The 25,386-nt window shown below is 37.0% G+C and overlaps 15 protein-coding genes across 15 annotated transcripts in view; 9 read left to right on the forward strand and 6 right to left on the reverse strand.

Moving 5' to 3' along the window:
• Positions 1–40: 40 nt before the first annotated feature.
• Positions 41–1,091, reverse strand: FDP41_011312 (uncharacterized protein; the record flags this gene model as incomplete). Its single annotated transcript, XM_044701707.1, has 2 exons — positions 41–699; positions 782–1,091. The coding sequence occupies 2 exons, from the start codon at positions 1,089–1,091 to the stop codon at positions 41–43; spliced, it is 969 nt and encodes a 322-aa protein (XP_044567095.1).
• A 392-nt stretch (positions 1,092–1,483) lies between these two features.
• FDP41_011313 (uncharacterized protein) lies at positions 1,484–2,746 on the forward strand (the record flags this gene model as incomplete). Its single annotated transcript, XM_044701708.1, has 1 exon — positions 1,484–2,746. One exon carries the CDS (start codon positions 1,484–1,486, stop codon positions 2,744–2,746), a length of 1,263 nt encoding a protein of 420 aa, XP_044567096.1.
• Positions 2,747–3,403: 657 nt separating this feature from the next.
• On the forward strand, positions 3,404–5,257 carry FDP41_011314 (uncharacterized protein; the record flags this gene model as incomplete). The annotated part of the gene is made up of 3 exons (XM_044701709.1): positions 3,404–4,242; positions 4,305–4,773; positions 4,871–5,257. The coding sequence occupies 3 exons, from the start codon at positions 3,404–3,406 to the stop codon at positions 5,255–5,257; spliced, it is 1,695 nt and encodes a 564-aa protein (XP_044567097.1).
• A 305-nt stretch (positions 5,258–5,562) lies between these two features.
• Positions 5,563–7,110, forward strand: FDP41_011315 (uncharacterized protein; the record flags this gene model as incomplete). Its single annotated transcript, XM_044701710.1, has 1 exon — positions 5,563–7,110. The coding sequence occupies one exon, from the start codon at positions 5,563–5,565 to the stop codon at positions 7,108–7,110; it is 1,548 nt and encodes a 515-aa protein (XP_044567098.1).
• Positions 7,111–7,252: 142 nt separating this feature from the next.
• FDP41_011316 (uncharacterized protein) lies at positions 7,253–8,059 on the forward strand (the record flags this gene model as incomplete). The annotated part of the gene is made up of 1 exon (XM_044701711.1): positions 7,253–8,059. One exon carries the CDS (start codon positions 7,253–7,255, stop codon positions 8,057–8,059), a length of 807 nt encoding a protein of 268 aa, XP_044567099.1.
• A 138-nt stretch (positions 8,060–8,197) lies between these two features.
• On the forward strand, positions 8,198–9,652 carry FDP41_011317 (uncharacterized protein; the record flags this gene model as incomplete). Its single annotated transcript, XM_044701712.1, has 1 exon — positions 8,198–9,652. One exon carries the CDS (start codon positions 8,198–8,200, stop codon positions 9,650–9,652), a length of 1,455 nt encoding a protein of 484 aa, XP_044567100.1.
• Positions 9,653–9,883: 231 nt separating this feature from the next.
• On the reverse strand, positions 9,884–10,534 carry FDP41_011318 (uncharacterized protein; the record flags this gene model as incomplete). The annotated part of the gene is made up of 1 exon (XM_044701713.1): positions 9,884–10,534. One exon carries the CDS (start codon positions 10,532–10,534, stop codon positions 9,884–9,886), a length of 651 nt encoding a protein of 216 aa, XP_044567101.1.
• A 352-nt stretch (positions 10,535–10,886) lies between these two features.
• FDP41_011319 (uncharacterized protein) lies at positions 10,887–11,906 on the reverse strand (the record flags this gene model as incomplete). The annotated part of the gene is made up of 1 exon (XM_044701714.1): positions 10,887–11,906. The coding sequence occupies one exon, from the start codon at positions 11,904–11,906 to the stop codon at positions 10,887–10,889; it is 1,020 nt and encodes a 339-aa protein (XP_044567102.1).
• A 1,052-nt stretch (positions 11,907–12,958) lies between these two features.
• On the forward strand, positions 12,959–14,017 carry FDP41_011320 (uncharacterized protein; the record flags this gene model as incomplete). The annotated part of the gene is made up of 1 exon (XM_044701716.1): positions 12,959–14,017. One exon carries the CDS (start codon positions 12,959–12,961, stop codon positions 14,015–14,017), a length of 1,059 nt encoding a protein of 352 aa, XP_044567103.1.
• Positions 14,018–14,253: 236 nt separating this feature from the next.
• FDP41_011321 (uncharacterized protein) lies at positions 14,254–14,632 on the forward strand (the record flags this gene model as incomplete). The annotated part of the gene is made up of 2 exons (XM_044701717.1): positions 14,254–14,259; positions 14,354–14,632. The coding sequence occupies 2 exons, from the start codon at positions 14,254–14,256 to the stop codon at positions 14,630–14,632; spliced, it is 285 nt and encodes a 94-aa protein (XP_044567104.1).
• Positions 14,633–14,997: 365 nt separating this feature from the next.
• Positions 14,998–18,376, reverse strand: FDP41_011322 (uncharacterized protein; the record flags this gene model as incomplete). The annotated part of the gene is made up of 2 exons (XM_044701718.1): positions 14,998–17,927; positions 17,980–18,376. 2 exons carry the CDS (start codon positions 18,374–18,376, stop codon positions 14,998–15,000), a joined length of 3,327 nt encoding a protein of 1,108 aa, XP_044567105.1.
• A 1,384-nt stretch (positions 18,377–19,760) lies between these two features.
• FDP41_011323 (uncharacterized protein) lies at positions 19,761–21,137 on the reverse strand (the record flags this gene model as incomplete). The annotated part of the gene is made up of 1 exon (XM_044701719.1): positions 19,761–21,137. One exon carries the CDS (start codon positions 21,135–21,137, stop codon positions 19,761–19,763), a length of 1,377 nt encoding a protein of 458 aa, XP_044567106.1.
• Positions 21,138–21,412: 275 nt separating this feature from the next.
• Positions 21,413–21,936, reverse strand: FDP41_011324 (uncharacterized protein; the record flags this gene model as incomplete). The annotated part of the gene is made up of 2 exons (XM_044701720.1): positions 21,413–21,573; positions 21,852–21,936. The coding sequence occupies 2 exons, from the start codon at positions 21,934–21,936 to the stop codon at positions 21,413–21,415; spliced, it is 246 nt and encodes an 81-aa protein (XP_044567107.1).
• A 292-nt stretch (positions 21,937–22,228) lies between these two features.
• On the forward strand, positions 22,229–24,704 carry FDP41_011325 (uncharacterized protein; the record flags this gene model as incomplete). The annotated part of the gene is made up of 2 exons (XM_044701721.1): positions 22,229–24,142; positions 24,198–24,704. The coding sequence occupies 2 exons, from the start codon at positions 22,229–22,231 to the stop codon at positions 24,702–24,704; spliced, it is 2,421 nt and encodes an 806-aa protein (XP_044567108.1).
• A 58-nt stretch (positions 24,705–24,762) lies between these two features.
• The window catches only part of FDP41_011326 (uncharacterized protein), a gene marked incomplete at both ends in the record, with an annotated part of 1,596 nt that continues 972 nt past the window's right edge, over positions 24,763–25,386 (forward strand). The window contains one exon of the mRNA XM_044701722.1: positions 24,763–25,303. Within this exon, the coding sequence (XP_044567109.1) occupies positions 24,763–25,303 (541 nt within the window). The remainder of the gene's footprint in view (positions 25,304–25,386) is intronic.

Here is a 25,386-nt window from a genome sequence, read left to right on the forward strand (position 1 = left end):
ACTCGAAAAATACAGTTATTGCACCTATTCCTGTAACCCCTTACTTCTGTTTTGAATTCAAATATTCATAGACCATTTTGAAAATATCAGTCAAGGACAACAATGCAACAACTTCCATGTCGTCATTCATCACAAAAATACGATGAACTCGATCTTGTAACAAACGTTGGATGACGTCTCCTACAGTGTGAGTTTCAACCTTACAAAAAACAAGAGATGACACTGATGAACCATTCTTTTCTCTTGATTTTCTTTGGAATTCCAGAACAGGAGATGCCAAATGGTGATAATCTTCATCAATGAATCCTTGCAAATCGCTTGCTGATAAACATCCAATTAATTTACCATCCTTCTCACTCAATACACCAACAGCACTCAAACCATTATCACTAATGACTTTGATAGCGTCAATAGCCAATTGAGATTCCTTGACATTGATAACTTTTTGAGCAGTAGTCCTGTTTGCTAGAACCTGCTTTAATGTTTGTTTTTTAAAATCTGTAAAAAGCTCAGCATTATCCTTCAAATCAATATTCTTGAATAGATATTGGAAGAGAGTCATTTGGGAGCAAACTGCAAGGACATTGTTGTTTTCATCCATGATTGGAATACGGTGAACACCATTTGAAAATTCTTTCAATAATTGCAGGAGAGAATCTGTAGTCTTCATTGGAATGTATGGATTTTTACCAGACATGTCTATTTTAATAATGGAATGCATAGGGATGATTTCAGCATTGGATGCATGATACATTTTTGAGAGAGTGAATAATGTACTTACTGATAACACTTCCAACTTGTTCAACATCAAAAGAAAACTGTAACAAGTAATTCTTGAATTGAGAATGGTCGCTATTATCAAAGTAGGTTTGTGTTGTGAAAGTAGCACAATCCAAGACATCAATGAGGCCAATACATGTATTTGTAGAAGGATCAAACACCGGTGCACTCAAAATATGATTATTGGCCAATACTAAAAGGGCTTCCTTCAAGGAAACGTCCTTACGGAGAGAAATGATAGGACGGGATGGCAATGTTGAAACAATATCAGAAAGGGTATTGGAATCAAGAGGTCGAATAGGTGATGACATTTTAAAGGAGTATTTTTTATGTCGGATTAAGCCCGTATGAATGAAACAATAGCAAGATGGTGAATGTTTTGGTTTGATAATGGTGTGGGTACCAAATTGTGTGTGGAGATTTTTGCCGTTGTTGCGGAGAGAGGTGTGCGTAAAAGACGATTATTTGGCAATTTTTTTTTGCTTATTTAATTTTTAATTTTTTTTTTTAAAAATGCACTTTTTTGGATTCCACAACCGAACCAATTATGACTCCAAAGCGTCCCATGTTGTTTTTCCTTAAGAGAATGAACACACATCAGAAGAAAATGTGAAAGGCTTCGTATTCCTGTAAATAATTTTGCGGTTGGTGAGGAACGTCCGATTTAAATTTTCCGAGCATGATGATGGAAATTGCAAAGAAAATGATTCGACTCGCTCTCACCCTGTTCTCCATTTCACAACACTTGATTTTCAAATTCTTATTCTGTGTGAGTGTTGTCGTTTTCTCCGTCTATCGTCTTGTCATTCAATTCTATAGAAAATATTTCCATCATCACCAACATCACGATCATGACGGAAAGCAAACGTCAAATCATGCCATCGTATGGAACAAACTCATTCGACACGCTGTGGTTCAAAATTTAAAATCGGTGACCTCTTTTCGACAAGCATCGAGAAGATACATTCCATTGTTGTATCCACCACTTGAAGCTCCATATTTTGGATGTGCCAGCAAGATTGAAAAGATTGACAGGTTGAGAAATTCTTATTGGATCACCATGAAGACACATCATCATTTCGGTGCATCGAAAGATCATTCTCCTCTCAACTCTACACAAAAAGTCATGCTCTTCATTCATGGAGGTGGATTCATAAGCGGCCATCCAATCGGTCTCGATGCTCAGTCTGTACTCTATGCGATCAATGATTTTAACAAGTCCAATTCATCCATCAAATGCAGTCATGTGCTCTCTGTGGAATATCGATTGAATGAAGATCCAAAACACTATTCAACCATGGATAGAAATATATTGTGTGAAACTTTGGATGATCAAGTTCAAGATTGTTTCGATTGTTTCATGTATCTTATTGAGGAGTTGAAAATTCCTGCCAAAGATATCATTCTTGGAGGTTATTCTGCAGGAGCGAACCATTGCATGAATTTGGTCTTGCACAAATTATTGCCAATGGTCTTGAAAAAAGACACTCTGAGAGAAAATTTACAAGTTTGGCCCATTCATGCAGTTTCTCTCTTTTCAGCACCTTGTGACATTTCTAATACAATTATTAGCAATGATCAATGGCGTCACGAGAATGTTCTTGTGTTAACGAAGGGCATGGTTGATCTCATTCACATGTGTGTCTCAGTTCCAGATAAATTGAAATATTCCATTCTCAAGAATATTAAGGATATGGAAGAGGAATATGGAGATGAATTTTGGGATACCCTCCTTCAAACCAAACGATGGATCATCAATTACAGCAATCACGAAGAATTAACACCCGGAAATGAATATCTTGTCGATCTATTCCGAAAGAAGATTCAACAATTTGAATCCACACATCCACACGTGGTTTGCAGCGTGGTGAATGAGGATCACCAAATGCATTGCTACACCACAGCATATGCTGTGTTACCTGAAGCCAAACGATCCATGAAGACCATTATGAAGTGTTGTTTTTAATAAATATATACACACATCACAGTGAAACTTTCCCTTTCCTCACTTTACTGTTCCAGCAGGGCCATAGAGTGACAGAAATTTTAATTAAGCTTATTTGCTAATCCCCTCAATATTGTGTTCCATGAAACCCAAATGCTTAACGACCGTTACCATATAATAATCCAAAGACCCCATGAGCTTCTCCATGTGTGTGTGTTTCAACGAGTTCCCAATAAGCATTTTAGATGCCTCTTGCTACCACTGTTTTCAATAAAACACAACCAAACTTCACATCAAAACTACGGCTACACAGCTCTGCTCTTAGAAGTTTCTCCAGTCGCGACGAGGGTTGAAAAGATTCACAATGTTCTCAGTTTCGGTTGCAACGCGTGGAGAAATGGGCTCTTCATGATTTTCCTCAGACCCTTTTTTACCTGCCGCAAATGCCATTCCTGCTCATCACCAATCCAAAAAAAGCATCGCTGCTAATAATCGCAACAGTTCTCTTAAAAGCGTGTCTGAGCATCACGCATCTCCACACCAAGAAGAAAGCCTTTCTCTTTCGCTTGAGAACACACACAAACCTCTGTTCACGTGTCTCTGCTCTTTTCGAACAATAATATCTTTTCTTTGCCGGTATATATAATAACAAACAATTATGCTTATTATACAACAAACATGACATCTTTAGAGAATTGTCGAAATAGCAACCATCCTCTTCCTCGTCATTATAACAATTTTGACTATCATCATCACAGCAATAACAACCTGAATACATTCTCATCACCGTTATCATGTAAACACGATTTTGATCCTACCTTCATCATTGAAGCAGAAACCATTCATCATTTACCCCTTCCAATGGATCATCCGAATTATGACCAAGAAGAATCCTTTGAGCAGAATCCTGTAAAATCAATTCCCACTCCTCCTCCTCAACAACAACAACAACAACAATTACATGTGGTTCCTTCAAGCGATCATGAGCATTCCATCGATTCGCCCTCAGAGCACGCAAGTATTCCTCAGACACTCCCCCACGTCAACAACAAACATACATTAACCAAGCGAAAGAATTCGTTGCCATCAGAACCATCCTCCTTTCTGCCCAAGACGTCTTCGTTCAAAATGAACTCAAATGGTCAACCCAATTCTCATCTCTTTCGTCATGAAGAACCCATTACTTCAAATTATGACCAACAAAAAGGCCAACCTAATATTGACTCGACTCATCTTTTCCGAACCAATTCTCAGCCTCAAACGAATCATCTTCCAGCCCACTCTCCACAAAATTCAGCTTTTCCTTTACCCATGTTTTTGAATCCCTTTCAAGCATTCGACAAAATGAAACAAGAAGGTATTCGGAAATCCAAGTTAGCATTCGATCAAATTGTTATACTTTCGTTATTTGCTGGTTGTTTTGCAGGAATTGGAGGTGCCTTGTCCTTGTTAACTGCTGGCAACTGCCCAACATTGGAAAAGGAAAATCCTGGTCTTCAAAAATTTTTCTTTGGAGCGTAAGTACCATCATTTGAATGTTTTAAGGAAGCACACTCGAGTGACAAACACAAAATTACAGTGTTTTTCCAATTGGAATTATTTTCACCATTCTTTTTGGAGCCGAATTATTTTCGACAAACTCTCTCACTGTTTTTATTGGACTGCTCTCTCGTAAATGGAGGAGCAAAAAGTTTATTTTGCAATATTTACAATTTTCAAAGAATTTATTTCTGTCGTACATTTTCAACATGATTGGATCCTTTATGGTTGCCTATTTTTTTTTGTATCTAACACAGCCCTGTTGTGATGCTCCGTGGATAGCATACGCTAAAAAGATTGCTCTCTCCAAAGTGTCAAAAACTTTTGGACAAAATGTCTTGTTGGGAATTGTTTGCAACATGATGTTGACTTTATCGATCTATATTTCCTTTGCGGCCACAACAGTAGAAGGTAAAATTATTGGTGTTTGGTTTCCTGTCATGGGCTTTGCTTCAAGTGGTTTCGAGCATTGTATTGCCAATGCATTCTTCATACCTCTTGGAATGTTGGTAAGTGTGACTTTGTTTTTTAAATGTTATTGAATTATTGTTTCTCGTAACTACTGTTACTAATAACTACATTTACGCATACCTTCCTTCTCATCAGTTTGGAGAGGATATTTCAGTTCAGGATTTTCTTGTTCAAAATTTGCTACCAACAACCATTGGCAACCTCATTGGTGGCTCTTTCATTGTCGGATTACTCTTGTACTATGTTCATGATTTGAGACATCGTCACCGAAGATTTCTTTTCAACACTATTGAGCGACTTTGGAGTTACCTCAAACAACGATACATTCATCAGAGACTGCCGCACAGTAGCAGCACCACACCACTTTCTAGCACAACGGCAGCGACCAGCCATTTAGGAACGGGTGAATCTTCTTCAAAGCGAACAGATAGTCCTTCCACTCAACAACCTTCAAACAAATCTTCTTTGGAGTTTACCGAAGAGGTTGAAATGGTGGATATCAATGTAGAGAATAAGGTGTAATAAATGGAATGTCGTGCAATGGAGCTTTGATGTTTCTTGTTTGGTCCAATCCAAAAATATTGGTCTGTTACATCCGAGTGCCTCAGTGTTGAGTTTGGGTCGTGTTCGGAGTCTGCGCAGACTAGAGTTGCAACCACCAAAATCATCATGACAGAGCAATAATTATCATTTTCGAAGAAAAAGGAGAAGAATATCCACACTCCCATCGCTCCGATAGCACACACTTAATTCCATTTTGGTTTGCACACCACCCATGACGCACGTTCTCTTGTAAATACACAACCACCCACAAGCAAACCCAAGTCATGCCCTCCCTACCTGCTGCTTTAGCACTCCGATTTGTTTCTCGTAAAGGTGGTAACTCCATTTCTTCACTGGATGAAGAAGATGAACGCCGATTCAATAACACCCTCGCGAGCGGCGATGCAAACAATCATAACAACAATACTAATAACCGTCATTCCTCTTCATCATCACCCGAAAATGATCCATATTCCTCCACATCATCCTCCACAATCTCTTCCTACTGCCCATTGCTAACATCACCCTCATGCGTGCACTATGGTTATCTGTATAAACGAGGGTTGAAAAACAAGAAGTGGCAAAAACGCTTCTTTTTACTCTATTCAGATGGATTTATGCTGTACTACAAATCACAACAAGACATCATTTTGAATAGCGAACACCCGAGAGGAGTGATATATCTGAAACCACAAAAGCAAGTCTTTGTTTCGCGACAATCGAATGATGTCACTCCAAAGACATCCACGACCAACACTTTGGACCATTCTTCGCAAGAGGAAAATTCTACCATTCCCAATAATAACAACAATTCATCCTTTCATGGATTTGTACTCACTGTATGCAGCAGAAGGTACTCTCTAGCATGTGAGTCTGAACAAGATAAGAATGAATGGATTGAAAAGATTACAATGGTCGCTTATCATACGGATCACACTTCAACCCAAAGTACCACCATTGCAGAAAATCATCATCACAGCACTAGCTCATCACCTCCCACTCAAACTTTACCGTCCATGAATGGTACTTCAAGTAATCAAACAACGAGCGCAACAGGAACCTCTAATGCATGGATTGGACAATCAAGAAGAAGGCTTTATGGAGATGCTGAGAGAGTGAGTGAAAGTATCGATCAATTGGAACGAGAAGGAATATTTAAGATTTTACAGGGAATTGAAAGGCTTGAGAATTTAATGAAATTGTTGAATAATGAACGCAATAGTGAGGAAATTAATAGTATATTTTCATCTAGGACTCTATTAGATCATTCACAATTGCCTTATTACTGTAGAAATGCTAATAATTTTACAAATCAGAGCCAACACAGCACAACGAATCCATACTCGAATTCTGAAGATCAGAGTACAACAACAACAATGGTGATAGATATGAACAGTCATCCCACAGAGAGATTACAAGTTTTGAATGAATATCTTTTGAATGAATCAAGTCAACGCTTGAAAGAAGTTTACAAGTTTGTGCAGTCTCGAGTGATATCGAACAGCAATGGTCATTCGGCAACCAAGAGTGATTGCAGTATTGATGGACCAAAACAAAAAGAATCCAATTCTTCGAGTCTTGAGGAAGAAAATGAAAAGCTTAAGGCCAAAATTCGACAACTCACACTCGATAATCAACAACTGCAAGATAAAAACGAAGAATATACCAAACACAAGCAATTGCTTGTGAAAGAAGTTAAGAAATTGCGAGGAATCATCAAAGAGAATAATACCCTGTCAAATCACCACACCCACAACAATAATGCAGACGACTCGAACACTCGTAATAGCAGTACGAGCAGCAACAGCAGCAATAGTGCAGATGAGGATTAAAACATGATTACAATCTTTGTAATTATGAAATCGATTTGTTGTTGATTGCTCAGAAAGATGTCACCATTCCACAAACACCAAAAAAATACATCAAACAACGTTTGTTCCCATCAGGTTGAGGATAGAAACCATTCATCCAATAATGTCCAACAACAACAACAGCATCACCTTTCCATCATCTTCTTCGGAAGCACAACTAACCGATACAGATCCACTCTTTCACCATCACTCCTCTCAAGATTCCTATGAAAATGAAATTTCCGAGTTATTCACTTCTCTCAAAAACTCAACGGCAAACAGCAACAGTTCATTCACAAGATCCGATTTGGACAATTATTCTAAACTGCTACAAAAATTGAGACAAAATATTCAATTGTATGAAATGAATGAATTTTCATCTTCTTCCAACAAACAAATCAATTCTCAACAATACAAACAACAATTAAAATATTATCAAAATAGATACAATGTGTTAGAGAGACAATATTTATTAAGTCAACATGTGATTGGAGGTAATACTAGTTCACATAATGTTGGAAGTGACAATGATGATGAATTTGATGACGATAATATTGATTTGGAATATGGTGGTGGTTTTGACTTTTCGAATAGTAAGAATAGTCGAAATACAAGTAAACATTTTCTTGAAACTCAACGATTACTAGAGTCGAGTAATGACAGTTTAAAAAGATCTCTTCAAATGATGGATGAAACTGAAAAATTAGGATCAGAGACACTGCAAGTATTGGGTGAACAAAAGTCACAAATGCAACAAACAAAACATAAATTGAGAGGTGTTCAAGGAGATTTGAAAATTAGTGAACAATTAATTGGAAGCATGACTTGTAGAAATTATATAATAATGGGTGTGGTTGGATTATTGGGAGTGATTGTCATTGTTTTGATTGGTTTGATGATTTATGGATGGGTGAGCAAGTTGAAACAATAAACACTCAATTCTATCAATTCTATCAATGCATTGTATTGTGACTCGGACTGAGTTTTTACTTTTAGAGTCACTTGTTAGAGAGATTCTGAACTTGAATGCAAATCTGGAATGTAATACAGCTCACATTCCCATTAAAAAATGTCATCTCACAAATCACAGCAACAACAAGGTCTTGTTGATGATGATGATGAACACTATTGCCACCATTACATATTTTCTCAACTCCCAATCGAGCTCGTTCTCGATCATGTCTGTCCTTTCTTTTCCGACAATGGTCTTTTACTTTATTTTAGATCCATTAACAAATTATTTGATCAGGTCATTACGAGATTGCACGTGAAAACACTCATGATCAGGAATCATTTTCCATATCTTTTGATTCCTCCTATTGAATCGTTTTTTGAATTGATTCGCAAGCTTGAAAAATTAGAATATATTTTAACATCATCATTGCAAATCAATTATTATCAATGTCCTTTAAAAGATTATTTGGAACAAATTTGTGAAATGTGTCCAAATTTGAAGAAAATTGAACCAGCTCTGTTTCACACCTATCAATTAGACATGAATGTGGTGAACAAGTATTGCAAGAATTATGAAGAAATTGATTCGAAGAACACGCAATCACTTCAAACGATGGTGGATGAGCATTCGAATCGCTTTTCAATTTTCAACTTGCATCAATGTGAAAAAATAGACTTCATTCACAAACTTCATCATGTTTCGACTGTGAATCTCGAAGATTTGGAAGAAGATTTCACAATTCCAATTCAAGATTGGTTCGATCATGTCAATCAGGAATTGAAATTTCGAATTTCACACAATGCTTCTATTCTTGGAAAACTCGAGAGTTATACTCACTCCAAAGAGTCTCTTTTCATGTCAGAAACAGAACAAACACCATGCTCCTATCCAGAACATGTTCTGATTCATGCCAATTATGAATATGGTTCTTTTTTGAATCGACATTTACCAACAACACTTGAAGAAGAAATGGATGATGATGAAACATCTTCAAACACCATTTTACTCATTCATCCAAATATTTACTTTTCTCTTACCACTCATAATATAAGGAAAATGAAAATGGAAATTTTGAGACAATGCAAAACGATACGTGTCTCTGATTCCTATCATGCTCACCAAATGATGAATCAAGATTTGAAATTTCTTCTCCAAAATGCTCCTCAATTGGAAGAACTTGATTTGAGTGCCTTAACTGTGGAATGGTTTGAACCAAGACAACAAATCACTTCAGAAGAGATGAATTCCTCTTCTTGTCAAACAAAATTATTGCCAAAAAAGAAAGTCATGATTCAGAGTCCTTTTTTGAAACAAAATTTAGAATTAGCCATTCACTATCGAAACCAATTGGTGGAATTTATGATACATTGTTTTACCTTGCAAAGAGTTCGAATTGCCATTCCTTTTACTGTATTGGTACATTGTGGAAAATTCTTGAGAGAAAGTTTGTGTCATGAAAAGTTGGATCGATACATTCATTTGGATTGGGTTCCACGAAATGAGTTTTATGCTGTGGTGAATTCAGAGAGTTCACAACCTCATATGTTGTTAAAGAGAAGAACTCGTTAGTGGTGATGGTAGTTGTGTTTGTGCAAAATTTCCATCACAATGATGAATTCATGTCACTGGTTGTAAGAAATCATTAAACACTCTTGTGTCGTTTTTTACTTGGGATCACGACTCTTTTCCAAAATGTCCAATATGCCACATCGTGATATCTCAATTAGATACAAATTGTTGCTATTTCTAATGCTCTCACTTGATACACATCCAAGTGGGTGTGATTCTATTTAGAAGTTATTACAAGATCGAACATTGTGCCTTACTCAATTTCATCTTTGGCAATCGAAGATTCTTCTTCTTTGAAGACTTGTTTTCCTTCTTCTGAGAATTGGTGGCATTTTCCTCCTCGTCAGTCTCCTCACCATTTTGCTCATCCACTTCATAACCATCCACCAATTTCACCACTGTCTCAAAAATGGTTGTAATATTCACATTCTCCTTTGCAGAGGCTTCTACATATTTACAATAATTTCCCAATTTCTTTGCTGCTGCCAAACATTCTTCTCTTGAAATGGCTCTTTCGCTGATTAAATCACACTTGTTACCAACAAGGACAACAGGAACGTCATCTCTATCTTTGGATCGTTGTAATTGTTCATGCATTTCAAGAGCATCGACCAAGGAAGAAGGATCTGTCAAATCAAAAACGAAAACAAATCCATCTCCTGTTCGCATGTAGGAGTCACGCATGGCTGAATATTCTTGTTGACCTGCCGTATCGAGAATGTCCAAAACTCGAACGCGTTGATCGACTTCGAGATGTTTTCGATAAGAATCTTCGATGGTTGGGTCGTAACGTTCGACAAAGCTACCTTGAATGAATTGAATGGTGATGCAGCTCTTTCCAGTACCACCTGATCCCATCACGCAAATCTTTAAATCACTCATTGTTGTTTTGTTGTTGAAAGGTTGACGTTTTTTTGATGGTTTGAGTTTTGGCAGCTGAACTTGGAATTTTAATGCTGTTGGACAACCAAACAAGACGAACCAAGAACAAACAAACTTGTACTTGGACGAAAACAGTGCCATGTTCATTCAAACGCGAATGTTGAGGAATGTCCAAGCAAGAAGGCGAACCCTAACAACATTTGACCATTCCGAGTAGAGGGTAAGCACACGATAGTTTTATTATTGAGAAGCAATATTCTCCAGTCTTGTTGAATGCGTTCATATTTACAAACAACAACAACAACAACTAGGAGAAATGAACCTTCTCAACTTGTTCAACATGGAATTCTTCTTAATTATAAGTATCTACCTTCTTGTAAGTATCAACTTTCTTGTAAATGTCAACCTTCTTCTTCTTCTTCTTACAAACTCTCTTCTTATAGACACAAATCTTCTTGGAAGGAGCACGACTCTTACAAATCTTTCTTCCTTTGGTGTACTTGTATTTGGTACACTTCTTCTTTGGTGGTGCTCTCTTACAACACTTCTTCCAATACTTTTTATGAATACACTTGGCTGGATAGGTCTTTTTGTGAACACAATATTTCTTCTTCTTGTGTTGACAACATCTTGTCACCTTCTTGTAATGATTACAATATTTACGAGTGCTCCATTTGCGACAATATTTTCTGTACTTGTGAGACATGCATTTGGTGTAACATTTGTGTCTCTTGCAATAACGACGATAATTGTGCTTTAAGCATTTGGTCTTGTAACCAACGACGCGACATTTACGAACGGTTTTGCATTTTCTTGAAGGAGCATAGGAGTCCACATACTTGTCACACTTCTTCTTGGTGTAACACTTCTTAATTGGAATTCTTTTTGGAGTTTTGCAAGTGGTCTTTTTTCTTCCCCATTTGGTGCATTTTCTGTACTTCTTGGTTTGGACACAATACTTTTTATGGAAGTGTCTCTTGCAATATTTACGAGTGCCATAACTATCACAGACTTGTTTTGTTTCATACTTGTGGCAATACTTCTTGTACTTGTGTCTAACACACTTGATGTATGGCTTGCTGTACTTGTCGCACTTGGAATATCTTTTATGCTTCAAGCAACGACCTTTTCCAACGACAGTGTACTTGTCACAATACTTTTTACGACCGACCCACTTGTGTTTGAGACATTTTCCACGAATGTACTTGTGAAGGACACACTTTCTACGACAATGTTTCTTCTTTGGAGGTTTGTAAGTGTCGACCTTCTTGTAAGTATCAACCTTCTTGTAAGTGTCTACATCTCCTGCTACGTAGATGGATGCAGCAAGGAGTAAAAGAGCAAATAGCAAAACAAGTGATAATGATTTCATCTTGTTGTTGTTTTTTTTTTGATGGTTTGAGTTTGTGAGGGTTAGTGAATGAAGTTTTTAAAAGGAATTGTGGATGTGGTGTTTATGGACTGACACCTTGCATGGCATTGATGAGAAGGGTTTGTTTCCAAATCAGAAACCAGCAGATGAAGGATTTGAGTCCAAAACAAATGCTCGATCCAATTAAATGGGACAAAAAGGGTGAGACAAGAGAAGGTAAAAGTTTCAAATGGTTTCCGCACACATGTTTGTGCTGTATTAATCCGATGAACAACACAATGTTTCAAACAAGGAATGACGGGTGATGATCCTTTATTTCTTCATTCTTATCAATTTCGCAAAACTATATATTGTAAAGCGGGTTTAGCGCAGTCGGCAGCGCGTAGGTCTCATAATCCTAAGGTCCAGAGTTCGATTCTCTGAACCCGCATGAGAATTTTTTAAGCTTCTCTAAATAACCAATTTTCTTCGTATATTCCACAAGCTGACAATATTGAGTTGCAACAACTTGCTAATGAACTAAAATAACAAAAACCCATTTAAGACATCAGTTTCATATGTTTGTGAATATTTTTCCAACCACAACGATCTTTTCTAGCTTGTTGTGTGCTTGTGAACTGTATCCATTTATGATGATACTGCAGTTACAGTTTGTCAATTCTTTCTTGATGTATTCTTGTTTGAAATACGGTCTTGGTTTTATCAATAAAGTTCTTAACATTTTCAAATTGCAAATGAGATTCTATTATTCTTGCAAAATAAGGACAAGAAAGTAGAGCTCCAGAAATATTAACCTCTTGGATCTGTTCTTGAAAGATCATGAAATAGGTTGGATTGATAATAGACTTCATTCCTTGCTCAATTTCTTCTTTGATGCATTCTAGTTCTTCTGGTAACGACATCCATCATCTCTTTTGTCTTGGCTGCACTCTATCATTGCGGAGACAGCTGCAATTTGTGTTTGTCGGAAGATTTGCCTCTCCGAGAAACGCCGAACAATGTTTCGAACGAAAGAATTGATTCATGTTCAATCGATTTCATCATTAAAAAAAATGGGCAATCAAGGATCCTCTCATCATCACCACGCCAAAACAAGCACCGAAAAAGTCTCCTCCACCACCACTCCAACTTCCCTGAACCGAACGGAAACAGTTGTATCACCAAATTCCAACACCACAAATAATAGCAACGGAGTTTCTTCCATTCCACTTGAACAAACACCAATCTCATCATCGGAACTACCGAATAATGATACGCCTCAGCAAGAAACACCCGAAGCAAATACACAACCATCAACCCCATTTTCATCTTCAAGTAGTTATTATTTTGATGCTCCACAATTGTTGGGAGAATCTGAAATTCTAATCGGAGATGAAGGAAATTCCATTGCACAACAGATAAGAGCAAGTTTACCATTGGAACAAAAGCTCCATAATCAATGGACCATGCTGTATAGTAATAAGAAAAACGGAGCATCTATTGCAACTTTTGCTGAAATTGTCATGTATCATGGTCCCATGCTAATTATCATCAAAGATATGGAGAATAATATATTTGGAGCTTTTACTAGCATTTCACTGGAAAAGAAGTCTTCGTTTTATGGAAATAGTAATTGTTTTTTATTTAAAGTAGACACTGAAGAAAATAATGAAAATTCAGAAGCAAAGAAAATTGTTAAAGTTTTTCCTGCTAGTGGCAAAAATGAAAATTATGTATATTTCAATTTTGGAAATAAGTATAATCCATACAATGGGTTAGCATTTGGTGGAAGAATTGGATGCTTTTCGTTGTGTATTGAACAAGATTGGCGCTTTGGGAAAACATGTGGAGATTTAATTACATACTCCTTTAGCCCTCAGCTCTCTAGCGACTCCGAGTTTGAAATTAATGTAATTGAATGTTGGATATTCCCTTTGAGTGAATCTGTGCAAATCGATCTAAGATATAGAGCAAAGGCAAAACAGTCGAAGCAAGCATTAGGAGAGGGTAATGCTGCTGAAATTTTCATCATGAAACAAGCTGGTATCATGTCAAGTGATCATGATCATATCAGAGAAACAGCTTATCAAAAAGATACTCCAAACAGTTCCAATAATAATGTGAATAATTGATGTGGCACACCTTCATGTAAATCAATAATTGATGCATCATACACATTACACATTATTGTGATGTTCATGAGATTCATCATCAAGTCTGCAATTGAATTGTGCTAGCTTATTTTAATTATTGAATATTTTTGCATTGTATTCCACGAGCTATTTCAGTGCCGACACGACAGAGCAGACTTGAGTGTATCTACCTCAAGATATTGCAAAATGTCGCAAAACGTTTGACAACACATTAAATGAAAGTAGGTAAATTTGAGACTTAATTTATCATGGATGATTATTTATGACTCTTCTTTTGTATGTATTCTGTATTAATGTTTCAATTGTGAATCTAAGGTAACTGGAAATGATGCTTGTTTGATTCCATGTGCCATTGATCAAGATCCTTATTTCCGTGATGTTGCCAGAAAATTGAAATGGAAAACTCAAAGTGTCATTCATTCCAAGTTCTTCCCTGCATTGCAAGGAGCATCCAAGAAAATGTCTGCCTCCTCTGAAACATCATCGATTTATTTAACAGAAACTCCAAACCAAATTGAAGAGAAAATCAAAAAAACAAACGAATTTCAGCGGTGGACGTGCAACCAAGGAAGAACAAATGCAATTTGGAGCTGATCTCGAAGTGGATGTATCATTCAAATATTTAGAATTCTTTTTAGAGGATGACAGCAAGTTAGAGGAAATTAGAGAAAAGTACAGCACTGGTAAGATGTTGATGAGACACTTCAAAAGTTGGTTGGAGAACACCAAAAGAATAGAGCGGCCATTTCTGATGGGACTTTGAAAGAATTTTTCTCTGTACGTCCTCTAAAATTTGGAAACAAAGAATAAGCAAAACCAAACAATGATGAATTGTAACAAATCTATTTTTGATGTACATATAAATGATTTAAGGTTTCTTGTTTTCATTATTATTAAAATGTTACAACATTATTTTCCAATAATTAATTATTATTAATCTTAATTAAGGGTTTCAAAACTCAAAACCCTTGCTCAATCTCGACATCCACATGTCGCGCCACGTCAATTTTCTTTGCCGTTGCAGCCGCAACAGCTTTCTTTTTCAATACAACAGCCACCACAGAGGTGACAATTAATGCTGCGGAACCCACTGCAAAGAGAGGAGCACCCACACCAACTGCAATTCCAATAATGAGGGAGCTCTCATTTGGATCTTGAGGAGGAACATTCATTACTCTCAAATTCTGCCTTGAAGATATTCGTTCTGAAATGGCGAGTTGAGTTTTGACGTCAAATAAGGATGCAAAAGCCGTCACATTTCCTGTTTGAGCAATGGCAGAGGGAAGAGAAGTCGAAATTGCCATATTGGAAGCGCTGCTCAAAAACGCGATGAACTTCTCAATCCTGTATATTAGCGAGATTCCATCCATCACAATTTCCCAAACAATTTTAATGTCTCTTCCAGCATAATATCGTAGAAATCTTGAATCCAAAATGGTTAACTGAGATGTCACATTGTCCGTTTCTCCAATAAATGCTTGTACACTTGAAAATCCAAGCACAAGTCTTTCGTTGCGCAAAAATAACAAAGAACAGTCGTAATGAATGGTATCATTCAAACATGAACAAATATCTAAAGCAACACAAAGACCGTTTTCGTTGCACACGGAGGAATTTGTTGCAGAAATTCCAAAACACGAATGAATGGAACAGTCTTTACCATAAAACTTGTCATTGCATTCACATTGATTGTGAGCAGTGCAATTTCCATGTCCACTACAAACTTCGAAAGTCGAGTTTGAGAGTCTTCCAAAACAATAAGTTTCTTTACACTCAGGACCTGTCCATCCATTGTGGCAATCGCAAGTGTTAAAATCAAGGCAGATTCCATTTCCATTGCAAACAGTGTTGTTTTCAGAATTAATTCCAAAACATGTCGTAAATTCACATTGGTTACCGAAATAATGTGGGTTACATTGACAAGTGTCAGGTAATAGGCATGATCCTCTTTTTCCTCTACACACTTTTGAATCGTTGGACAAATATCCATAGCAAGAAGGAAATTGGCAATTATTTCCAAAATAAAGTGAATTACATTTACAAGTGTTATAATCCACACAAGTACCGTTTCCAAAGTTACAAGTCAAATTACTATTTGAGTCAATTCCACCACATTTGGTAAATTGACATTCATCTCCATGATAACCGAAATAGCATGTGCAATTGTCAAGAGAATTGCAACGACCTCTTCCTCCACTGCATACCTCAGAGGTGAAATTTGATAAAATTCCATAGCATGATGAGTATTGACACTTGTCACCTCCATAACCTGATTTACATTTGCACTTATCCACATTAATGCATTCGCCATTACCACTGCAAACATTAGAACTATTCGAAGATATTCCATAACATTTGTAAAACTGACATTCTTGACCATCGTATTTCATTGCATCACATAAACAAGTATTGTTTGAAATACATGGTCCTCTTGAAGAGCAAACCTGAAAATCCGTAGCAGGTATTTTAAAGCAAAGTGGTATGGAGCAATTCGCGCCTCTCCAATCTTCAACACATTGACATGTATCTTTTCTCACACATGAGCCATGTGCACTGCAAACGAGCGATGGAGCATCACTTTGAATTCCAAAACAAAGAGGTATTTCACAATTGTTTCCAGTGTAACCAGAGTGACAGGTACAATTATTGAAAGATGAGCATGTTCCATTGTTATATGAGCATACCAATGAAGTGTTGCTAAAAACTCCATTGCATGTCGTCGCTTCACATTGATCTCCAAAATAATTGGTATCACATTTACACAAATTCGTGTCCAGGCATGTTCCGTGAGAAGAGCAAACATTTGAGGAATTTGAAAAGAATCCAAAGCATTTGCTTACTTCACATTGCGAGGAGAAGTAGTTTGGATTGCATTGACATGTGTTATAATCAATACATGTCCCTCGTGAAGAGCATACACTTTGAGTATTATTACTAAATATTCCAAAACAAGTTGTCACTTCACAATGGCTCCCGTAATAATGAGGAGAACATTGACACTGATTTGGATTCACACATGTGCCTCTACCACTACACACGTGTGTAGTGTCGGTGGCATCAATACCAAAACAAATAGGAGTGGAACAGGTTGGTCCGGTATAACTGTTGGTGCATTGGCATTGATTTGGAGCAATACATAAACCTTGTTGTGGTCCTCCACAAGCATTGTTTAGTGTTTGCCCATAGCAAATTGGAACACATTTCATCGAATTTGAGTCAAAGATGTATCCATTATTGTCACAATAAGGGTTCAATTTCCTAATTCTATTGTTGTTGAAATCAGTAAAATAGATTTCTCCACTCGTTGTCACAAAAACGCTACTTGGATCATACAGCATGGCATCCAAGGAAGAAGAACCGTCTCCAGAAAAACCTGAAGAACCGCTTCCAGCCACCGTTGAAATGATTCCCTGTGAGTCTACTCTTCGAATTCTCCCGTTACTGTAATCTGCAATAAAAATGTCTCCAATGGGCGCCAGGAAAAATCCTGTTGGAATTGATAATTGTGCATTGGTTGCCAAACCATTGTCTCCACTGTATCCCTGTGTGGTTCCTGCAATGGTAGAAATAATTCCTTGAGTATCGATGTGGCGAAGTCTGTGGTTCAGTCGGTCCATGATTAAAATGTCGCCACTTGCATTCACATAGACTTGGCTTGGCTGATAAAGTTGTGCATCTGTTGCGAGTCCTCCATCGCCTAATGCTCCTCCAATACCTGTGCCAGCAATGGTCACAATGGTTCCATTAGTGAAAATCTTTCGAATTTTATGGCTAAAAGAGTCACATAGATACACTTCTCCATTCGAATGCTCATAAACACAGATGGGGGAGTTAATTTGAGCTGAAATAGCTGGTCCATAATCTCCACTCGAACCAGCAACACCCGTCCCTTCGTTCCTTAAAGATGAACAAAATATTTTGTCCAATTTTGTTTAACTTACCCGCAATAGTGGATATTAATCCATTTGTTTCAATTTTTCGTATTCTGTGATTTCCATATTCAGCAATATAAATACTCCCAGACAATGAAACAAATATTCCTATTGGATGATTGAGATTTGCAGAGGTAGCCAATTGATTGTCTCCATTGTAATTAGTTGAACCAGTTCCTGCAATGGTCGACATCAAGCCTGTTTGCGAATCAATTTTCCTCACTCTGTGATTATCAAAATCAGCAAATATTACATCTCCAGAAGGTAGCACTTGGCAGTTAAATGGTTTCATTCCACTACTCGTGGCTGAAACTCCATCCCCACTAAACGTTGGATTTCCATTACCTGCAAACGTTGTAATGTTGTGTTTGACATCAACAACAGCTGTTGTACAAAGATGAACCATTGTGAGAATAATAATGACTGAGAGCATCCATGAGTGATGATGCTGATTCAGAAAGGATCGGTCCAACTGAATCATCATCTCAACGTTTTTTGCAAGAGAATGTTATTGTTGCTTTAGTGAATATTTGTGGAGACGACGTGAATATCTTCTTCATGTTTGGACCTCTTCTCATTGCTTCGGAATGATCTTCTCAAGGGCATGAATTACATATCCTTCGATGGTTCTTTACCTAAAAACTCAATGAATGATGGCATCCTTATTTGATATTCAAGAATGGATATTTTTTAGTTTGAAATATAAGAAATTCCGTTGTTTCCAAAAGAATGACCGTGATGATGATGATGAAATAGACAAAGACTTGGAGAAAGGTTAGAGAGACAACTTTGAGTAATTTCCCCTTAATAATAGACTCACTTTAATTATTTTAGAATTTCTACCTTGAAAACGTTTAGGTCCGTATGTTCAAATTGGGCCCATATCGAGTTTGTTCAAGTATGAAACAAATTTCTCTCGTGCGAACTAATAGCATTGTAAACACGTGAGGTGTGATCAATCCTCCACAAAACAAAAAAAATTAAGCTCACACGCACCCTACTCTCACTCATGAAGTATCATATTGAATACTGTACTGCCTGAGGTTTGTATTACCAATGATTCTAACCGACCTTCAAACGTTAATCCTGTACGCTACGGTCAAATACATCAATGGTCTTTACGACATGTTGGACGATCAATTCCATCTTGAAATTGCTTGATTTCTGATTCCATCATCAAAAGGATACGCCTCTCGCTTCCGTAACGCCAAAACATATATTGAAAAGCATGTTCCTGGTGCGGTAGTGGAGGGTAATACCAAAACAAAATCACCAAGAACAGGTGCATTCGAAATCACTGATGAGAATGGTACCGTTTACTTTTCCAAATTGGAGACTGGTAATCATATCACCGAACAAGATTTGGAAAAGATTGTTGAAAAGATGAAGAAGTAAAGCTTCTTCTTTGAGATGGCGGAATCGATGACCTTTTGGTTTATGGATACGATCAACAAGTATAGTCACGAGGCTCTCACTGCCATCTTTTTGAGTTCATCACGATTTTGAGAAAGGTGCAAATGACAATGGGTGGTAGTCTGGTATATGACGATCCTGTTACCTTGAATGATCAGAGTCTGCATCCTATTAGATCAACTCTGAGGGGTTCTGGAACTGAAGTGATCAGGTATTATTCGGCGTTGTTTGTCACTCTTTCAAAATAAATTGAATGAATTCCCAATAGTTGTTTTATTTCTTTCACATTTCATTTGTGTAAAAATTATCCAAAGCAACCCGACCATATTTATATTAAATTGTGCATGAAGATCGACCATGGTCAGTCATCAACCCTATCAATGAATGAACAGCAAAACTGTCACAAACAACAACAAATTGTCATTTTGAACATTAGAGCTAAATTCACACCACAATTTTAAGTATGACACGAGAACTGCTCTGTGGTTGACCTTAAGGTCATGAGTCGATGAGGGTTGATCCAAAGAACTGCTTTTTCCATCCTCACCACTGAATTTGTACTTCCACTCATGAACAAATCCTCTTACGTAACTTGCTTCAATTAATTCCTTAATGCTCATGGTATCTAACACTTGATGAATGAACATGTCATCTTCACGAATGAGATGCACATAATATTTCAACAATTTTCGTTTGTATCGTTGAGGCAGCATTCTTCGAATAAAGTCGATACTTGTTGCAGACGCTCCCATGAACAGATGGTTCATCATATACTTGAGAGAATGCATTCCCGACTCCAACCCTCCAGATCTACTCCCTATAATAGAACCACTATTTGTCAATTTGAACACTCCACTAATTCCATTAAAAATCAAACGAGCGACAAAACTATATCTACACAAGCTATCGATAATATTGTCTGACAATTTGTCTATAGTTAGATGTTGTGTGAACAATTCAGATTGATCCAATTGCTTTAGCTCCTTCAATAATGAGTCTAAATTTGGTAAAATCTTAAGAGGCAATGGATGAGATTTGAGAGCATTAATTTTTTGAATGACTGACAATAATAGAGAGATTTGGTCGTTTAGAATTTTGTCAGTCTCATCACCATTTTGCAATGCCTTTGCATTGTTACTTCCAAAAGAAAGTAATGATACTTGTCTTAATACTTCTTGAATAATTACATCTCTTTGCTCCTTTCTCATTTGGTGTGAGTTATCTCGAATTGCCTTTTTCAATTTTTCACTCTGATAGTATGAGGGTCTAATGCTGGGATAATAATAACACAAAGGTAAATAAGCCAATAATAACTTTGGATATAGGAGTAAAATGAGTCCAGTTGGTATCAATAATTTCACACAATCAAATCTAAATCCATTCATAAATAAAAGTTCCTTTCTGGAGGCTACTCGAAAAGGTCGATAAGATATTTCTTTTCTCATTTCTCTGTACTTGATAAAATCACCAAAGAAGTGAAAAGTAGAGCCAATGAGGAATTGTTTGTATTCGAGAAAGACGGAGAGAACAGATCGAGATTGTTCATAAAATTGTTTTTTTGAATCATAATTGGGATCCGAGGGTTGTTGTTGCGAATTTTGATTGAGTTGAAGAAGTGAAGAATGAAAGAATGACCTTCTGTAATTGTTTGTGATGCAACTATTGTTTCGAGCCAGCAATAGCCAAGCGGAAGGTGCAAGGGAATTGGACCTTTTATGCAAATATAATCGACACGTTTGTGATGACTGAAACATTTTTTATCTTTAGGTTTTTGTTACAAGTGATTATTCGATTGGAACAAAACTGAATCATTTGAATCTCATAAGTTGCCACTCTAATTAAGAAGAATGCGATTTTGATGATTTTGTGAGCTCTAATAATTTATTATTCGTGCAAAATTTACTTTGATCTCTTCTCAATGAAGGCCTTTTGTTCCTTTTCTAAATCTACATTAATATTTCCAATCACATTATCAACAAGGTATCCCACAACTGCAGCCTTCTTCATTTGTGCATTTTGTTGGATGTTGTTAATAATTTGATTCTTTTTTTTGTTGGAGAGCAGTATTGGATCCACCTGCCTCAATTTGTTCCTTTACGAACTTTTGGAAGTACTTTTCTTTATCTTGTCTGAATTTTTGAAGTTCCTTCTCTGCTTCATCTTTAGCTTCCTTCAATTTGAGTAATCTCTCTATTATTGAGTGAAAATGTGGAGTTGATGATGTTGTGAACGGATGATGTTGTTGATGATGATGGTATCAGTAAACGCATGGTAGGTGATATTTGTATGGAGATTGTACATCACGTTGTGTGAGAGAACGCAACGAAATGATAATAGGTGATGATGATGATAACCAATGACCAACAATGTGGTATCGGTTTCAACAACAAAAAAATCCATCAACAAACAACAATATGAGCGTGATGAACATGTATATTTGTAAACCCTCCTGAAGGAGTTCTACTTACGCTTCTTTGCTTCTTTAACAATTTCGGTGGCTTCTTGTTCGGCCTGTAATAATTGTTGGATACTGCTTGATTTTTTGGTGGCCATGATGGAATATTTTTTATGATGAATTTTGGATAATTATTTTTTTATTTTAAAAAATTTTTATTTGTTTTCCATTTTTATTTTGGGAAAGAAAAATTGAAAAAGGGGCTATTTTTCCCATACTCTCACCTTATTCTGTGAATGCCTGCAAAACAATGGAATGTTTCTTGAAAAGTGTGTATGTTCAGTTTTAGTAGTAGCGGTTCAACAACATGGTCAGGGCTTACCAGAGAAAATTGAAGCACAGAACTTTGGCGCCATGAATTACAAATACCATTTTCCGTGTACTAAAAAAATGATGGAAAATACAACCTCACAAGAAGAAAAAAACAATTTCTCCAGCCTCGAGACTTCTTCAACACCGATCATCATGATGGGTCAAAGCGCGTCCAGAGACGAGACGGAAAGGGAGCCCCTACCTGAAAGCATTGATATTCATCAAATCAGAGATGGAGACTTTCATGAAAATCGTGTATGTCAACAAGAAGATGAACGACACACATCACATCATACAACGACCTCCAAATTAGGAATGCATGAGAGGAAGGAAAATTCGGAACTTGTTGATCTGAAACCCTTACAGGTTAAAAACGACTTCTTTCAAGGGGCAAACAAAACACCTCGTTCAAAACTATCGGAACCCTATCAACCAACCCCTCGTGAGCTTAAATCTCTTGAGAAACTATCAGTACTTCCTCAATGGAGAGTTGATTTACAAAAAAAGAATCGGGAAGAGATTGAATTTAGAAATAGCTTAAAAGAAAAGTACAAAACTGAGATGTATGGTTCATGTGATGGTTATTTGAAGAAACTACAAGAAATTAACGAAGCAAAGAAAAGCATTTCAAAATCTTACACTGCTTCAAAAAAGCCTGCCTATGTGCCTGAGGGAAAATATGTTCCACCTTCAAAACCAAAAAAGACCATTGAGGAAGACAAACTTGTATTCAAGAAACGATTTGAATATAGTGAAAAGGTTGCTAAGGCCATTTTAGAAGAAAACTTGAAAAAATCCGCACGTATTAAAGAGGCAAAGCTAAAAGAAATGGAACGAATGAAGGAAGAAGAGAGAAAAAAGAAGGAAATGGAAATGGAAAGAAAGAAAAAGGAAACTGAGGAGAGAAGAAAACAATTAGCTCAGTTGAAAGAAAAGAAACCTCCACTATCAGGAGAGGAGCTGTATAAAGCTCGTATGGAGAAACTGCGACAAGAAAATCTAAAGATTCTGGCCAAGAAAAAGGGAAACATTCAATATCCGGTCATGAAAAAATTAGCAAGCAAGAAAAAGCTCGACACAACTAACCCCAGCGATCAAAAAGAGCGTGGTGAAGAAAAAAAGACTCCACGTGAACCCTCAGAAACAAACGAAATAACTCCTGTAAATGATGAGATGGTAACAAAGAAAACGTTGACAAATAATCCAAGTGTTTCTGAGGATAATGAACAAAGATCCTTGTCTGAACATGAGCAGAACGATGACGAAGAAAATGAGATCGAGTATGAATCTCAAGAGGAGGAAGAAACAGAGGTGACTAATGACAAAGAACAACAAGTTGAGAATGATGTTGAAAAGCCAACAAATGTGTCACACTCCTCCATTCCATCACAAGAGAATCAATTTCAAAATATAGATTCTGACGTTGTGAAGGAAAACAAAATCCTGAATGACGATCATAACATGCCTTTCAATTTATCTGATGATGAAGAGAGTGATAAAGATCTGGATAACCACTCTCATCATAGCGAGGAAGAAAATGAGGGCCATTCCCCAAATTTACTCAAGGAACCTGAACAAAAAAATAATTCATCCGATCTTGAATTGGATGAAAATGAATTGATAGCGAAAAAGATTATTTCAGAGATCATTAATCGGTACGAAACAATCCAAGGACACATCCAGGAATGTTTTGCATCATATGCCAATGATATATTTGATAAAGGCTTGCTGAGCAGTGATGAGTTTAGCTCAGTGTTCTCCTGTTTGGGATCAGTGAGAAGCTCAAATGCCAACATGCTTGCTGACTTGAAAGCAGCTAGTGACTCTTCTGACAGTCACAACGAAATTTGGGATGCGTCGAATATTGAGGCAATGAAGGATGTGTTTGTTAAATATGTTAGGTCTCTTCCTTTAGCTGTGGAAACATGTTTAACAACTCTTCAACAAAATCCAAAATTCCATGCGCTGGTAACATCCAAATCGAATGATTTAGTAAGTATTGTTGATACAGACCATTGCTTAAATGGAGATGAATTCATGTTTGTAGTTTTTCTATTTGCTTCTACCATTAGAAATGTTAAGCCAAATTACTGAACCTGTACAAGATTTGGAGCACTATGTTCCTCATGATCCTTCTGTTAAATCCATGTTGAATTGTATTGGTGAATTACAAAGCATTGGACACGAGGTTATGGATAGCAATTATTCCACTTTCAAAGTGCTGGAACTTTCCAGAAAACACAAAATTTCAGATTTGCTAACCAAAAAGAGAAGTCTACTCAAGGAGGGCATTCTATCAACGGGGACAGACATGCACTCAGTTTATCTTTTTTCTGATTGCCTCTTGGTAATTACTCCGTCCAAACAATGGTTTATTCCTTTCAAAGTTACAGATGATATTACGGGAGAGTACAATATCGCAATTACCAAAGACTCTGATGCGAATGCCCTCGAAATTGATGAGCATGAGGTCGAATTCCATGTGAGTTACAAGTTTGACAATTATGATTTGGTGAAAGAGTGGAGCAAGGCGTTCAAGGCTTGTCTTGAATAAAAAGCAATATTTCTCTTCCAGCGCGCTCTGGAAATAAATTTCAAAAAAAAAAATCAGAATGACAACAACGGCTACGCTCTTGCGACCTTCGGGTTTGATTATCACATCAGCAGCCAATTATTTGAACTCCGATATTTATCTTATTGATAAAGCCACACCTGACTCAACAGGACATTCTCGATATGACTTGCAAAACGATCATGCGAAGGATGGTTCCAATGATAATAACACATTTGTGGACTCTGAAGAAGAAACAGATGTAATAGAGAGCGTAGAGAAGGATCCGTTTTTGCCCAACAACGAAGATTTACCTCTTTATTCTCAAGATCCTTTTGAGGTCGAGGAAGTTGATCCTTTTGTAATTGGGGACGAAGATGTCTTTGATGTTGCAGATGCCAAATTGGAGAATGATGTTACAGAGTTGGATGAGCTAACTCCAGATCTAGAAGATCCTTTCGAAGAACATGATCAATTCCTTATGGGCGAGAAGGATGTCTTTGAAGAAAGGGATGAATTCTTGCAAGGAGATGAAGATGTGTTCGAGAGTGAAGAGGATATTTTTAACATTCAAGAAGTTGACCCTTTCTTATTGGATGCTCGTGATGAGTTTGAATCGAATGAACATGATAAGAAAAGCAACATGATGTCTATGAAATCCCTTTTCAAAAAGTTATGGAGAGAA

This window comes from Naegleria fowleri, assembly GCF_008403515.1.
Source record: "Naegleria fowleri strain ATCC 30894 chromosome Unknown tig9, whole genome shotgun sequence".
Classification (NCBI taxonomy): Eukaryota; Heterolobosea; class Eutetramitea; order Acrasida; family Naegleriidae; genus Naegleria; species Naegleria fowleri.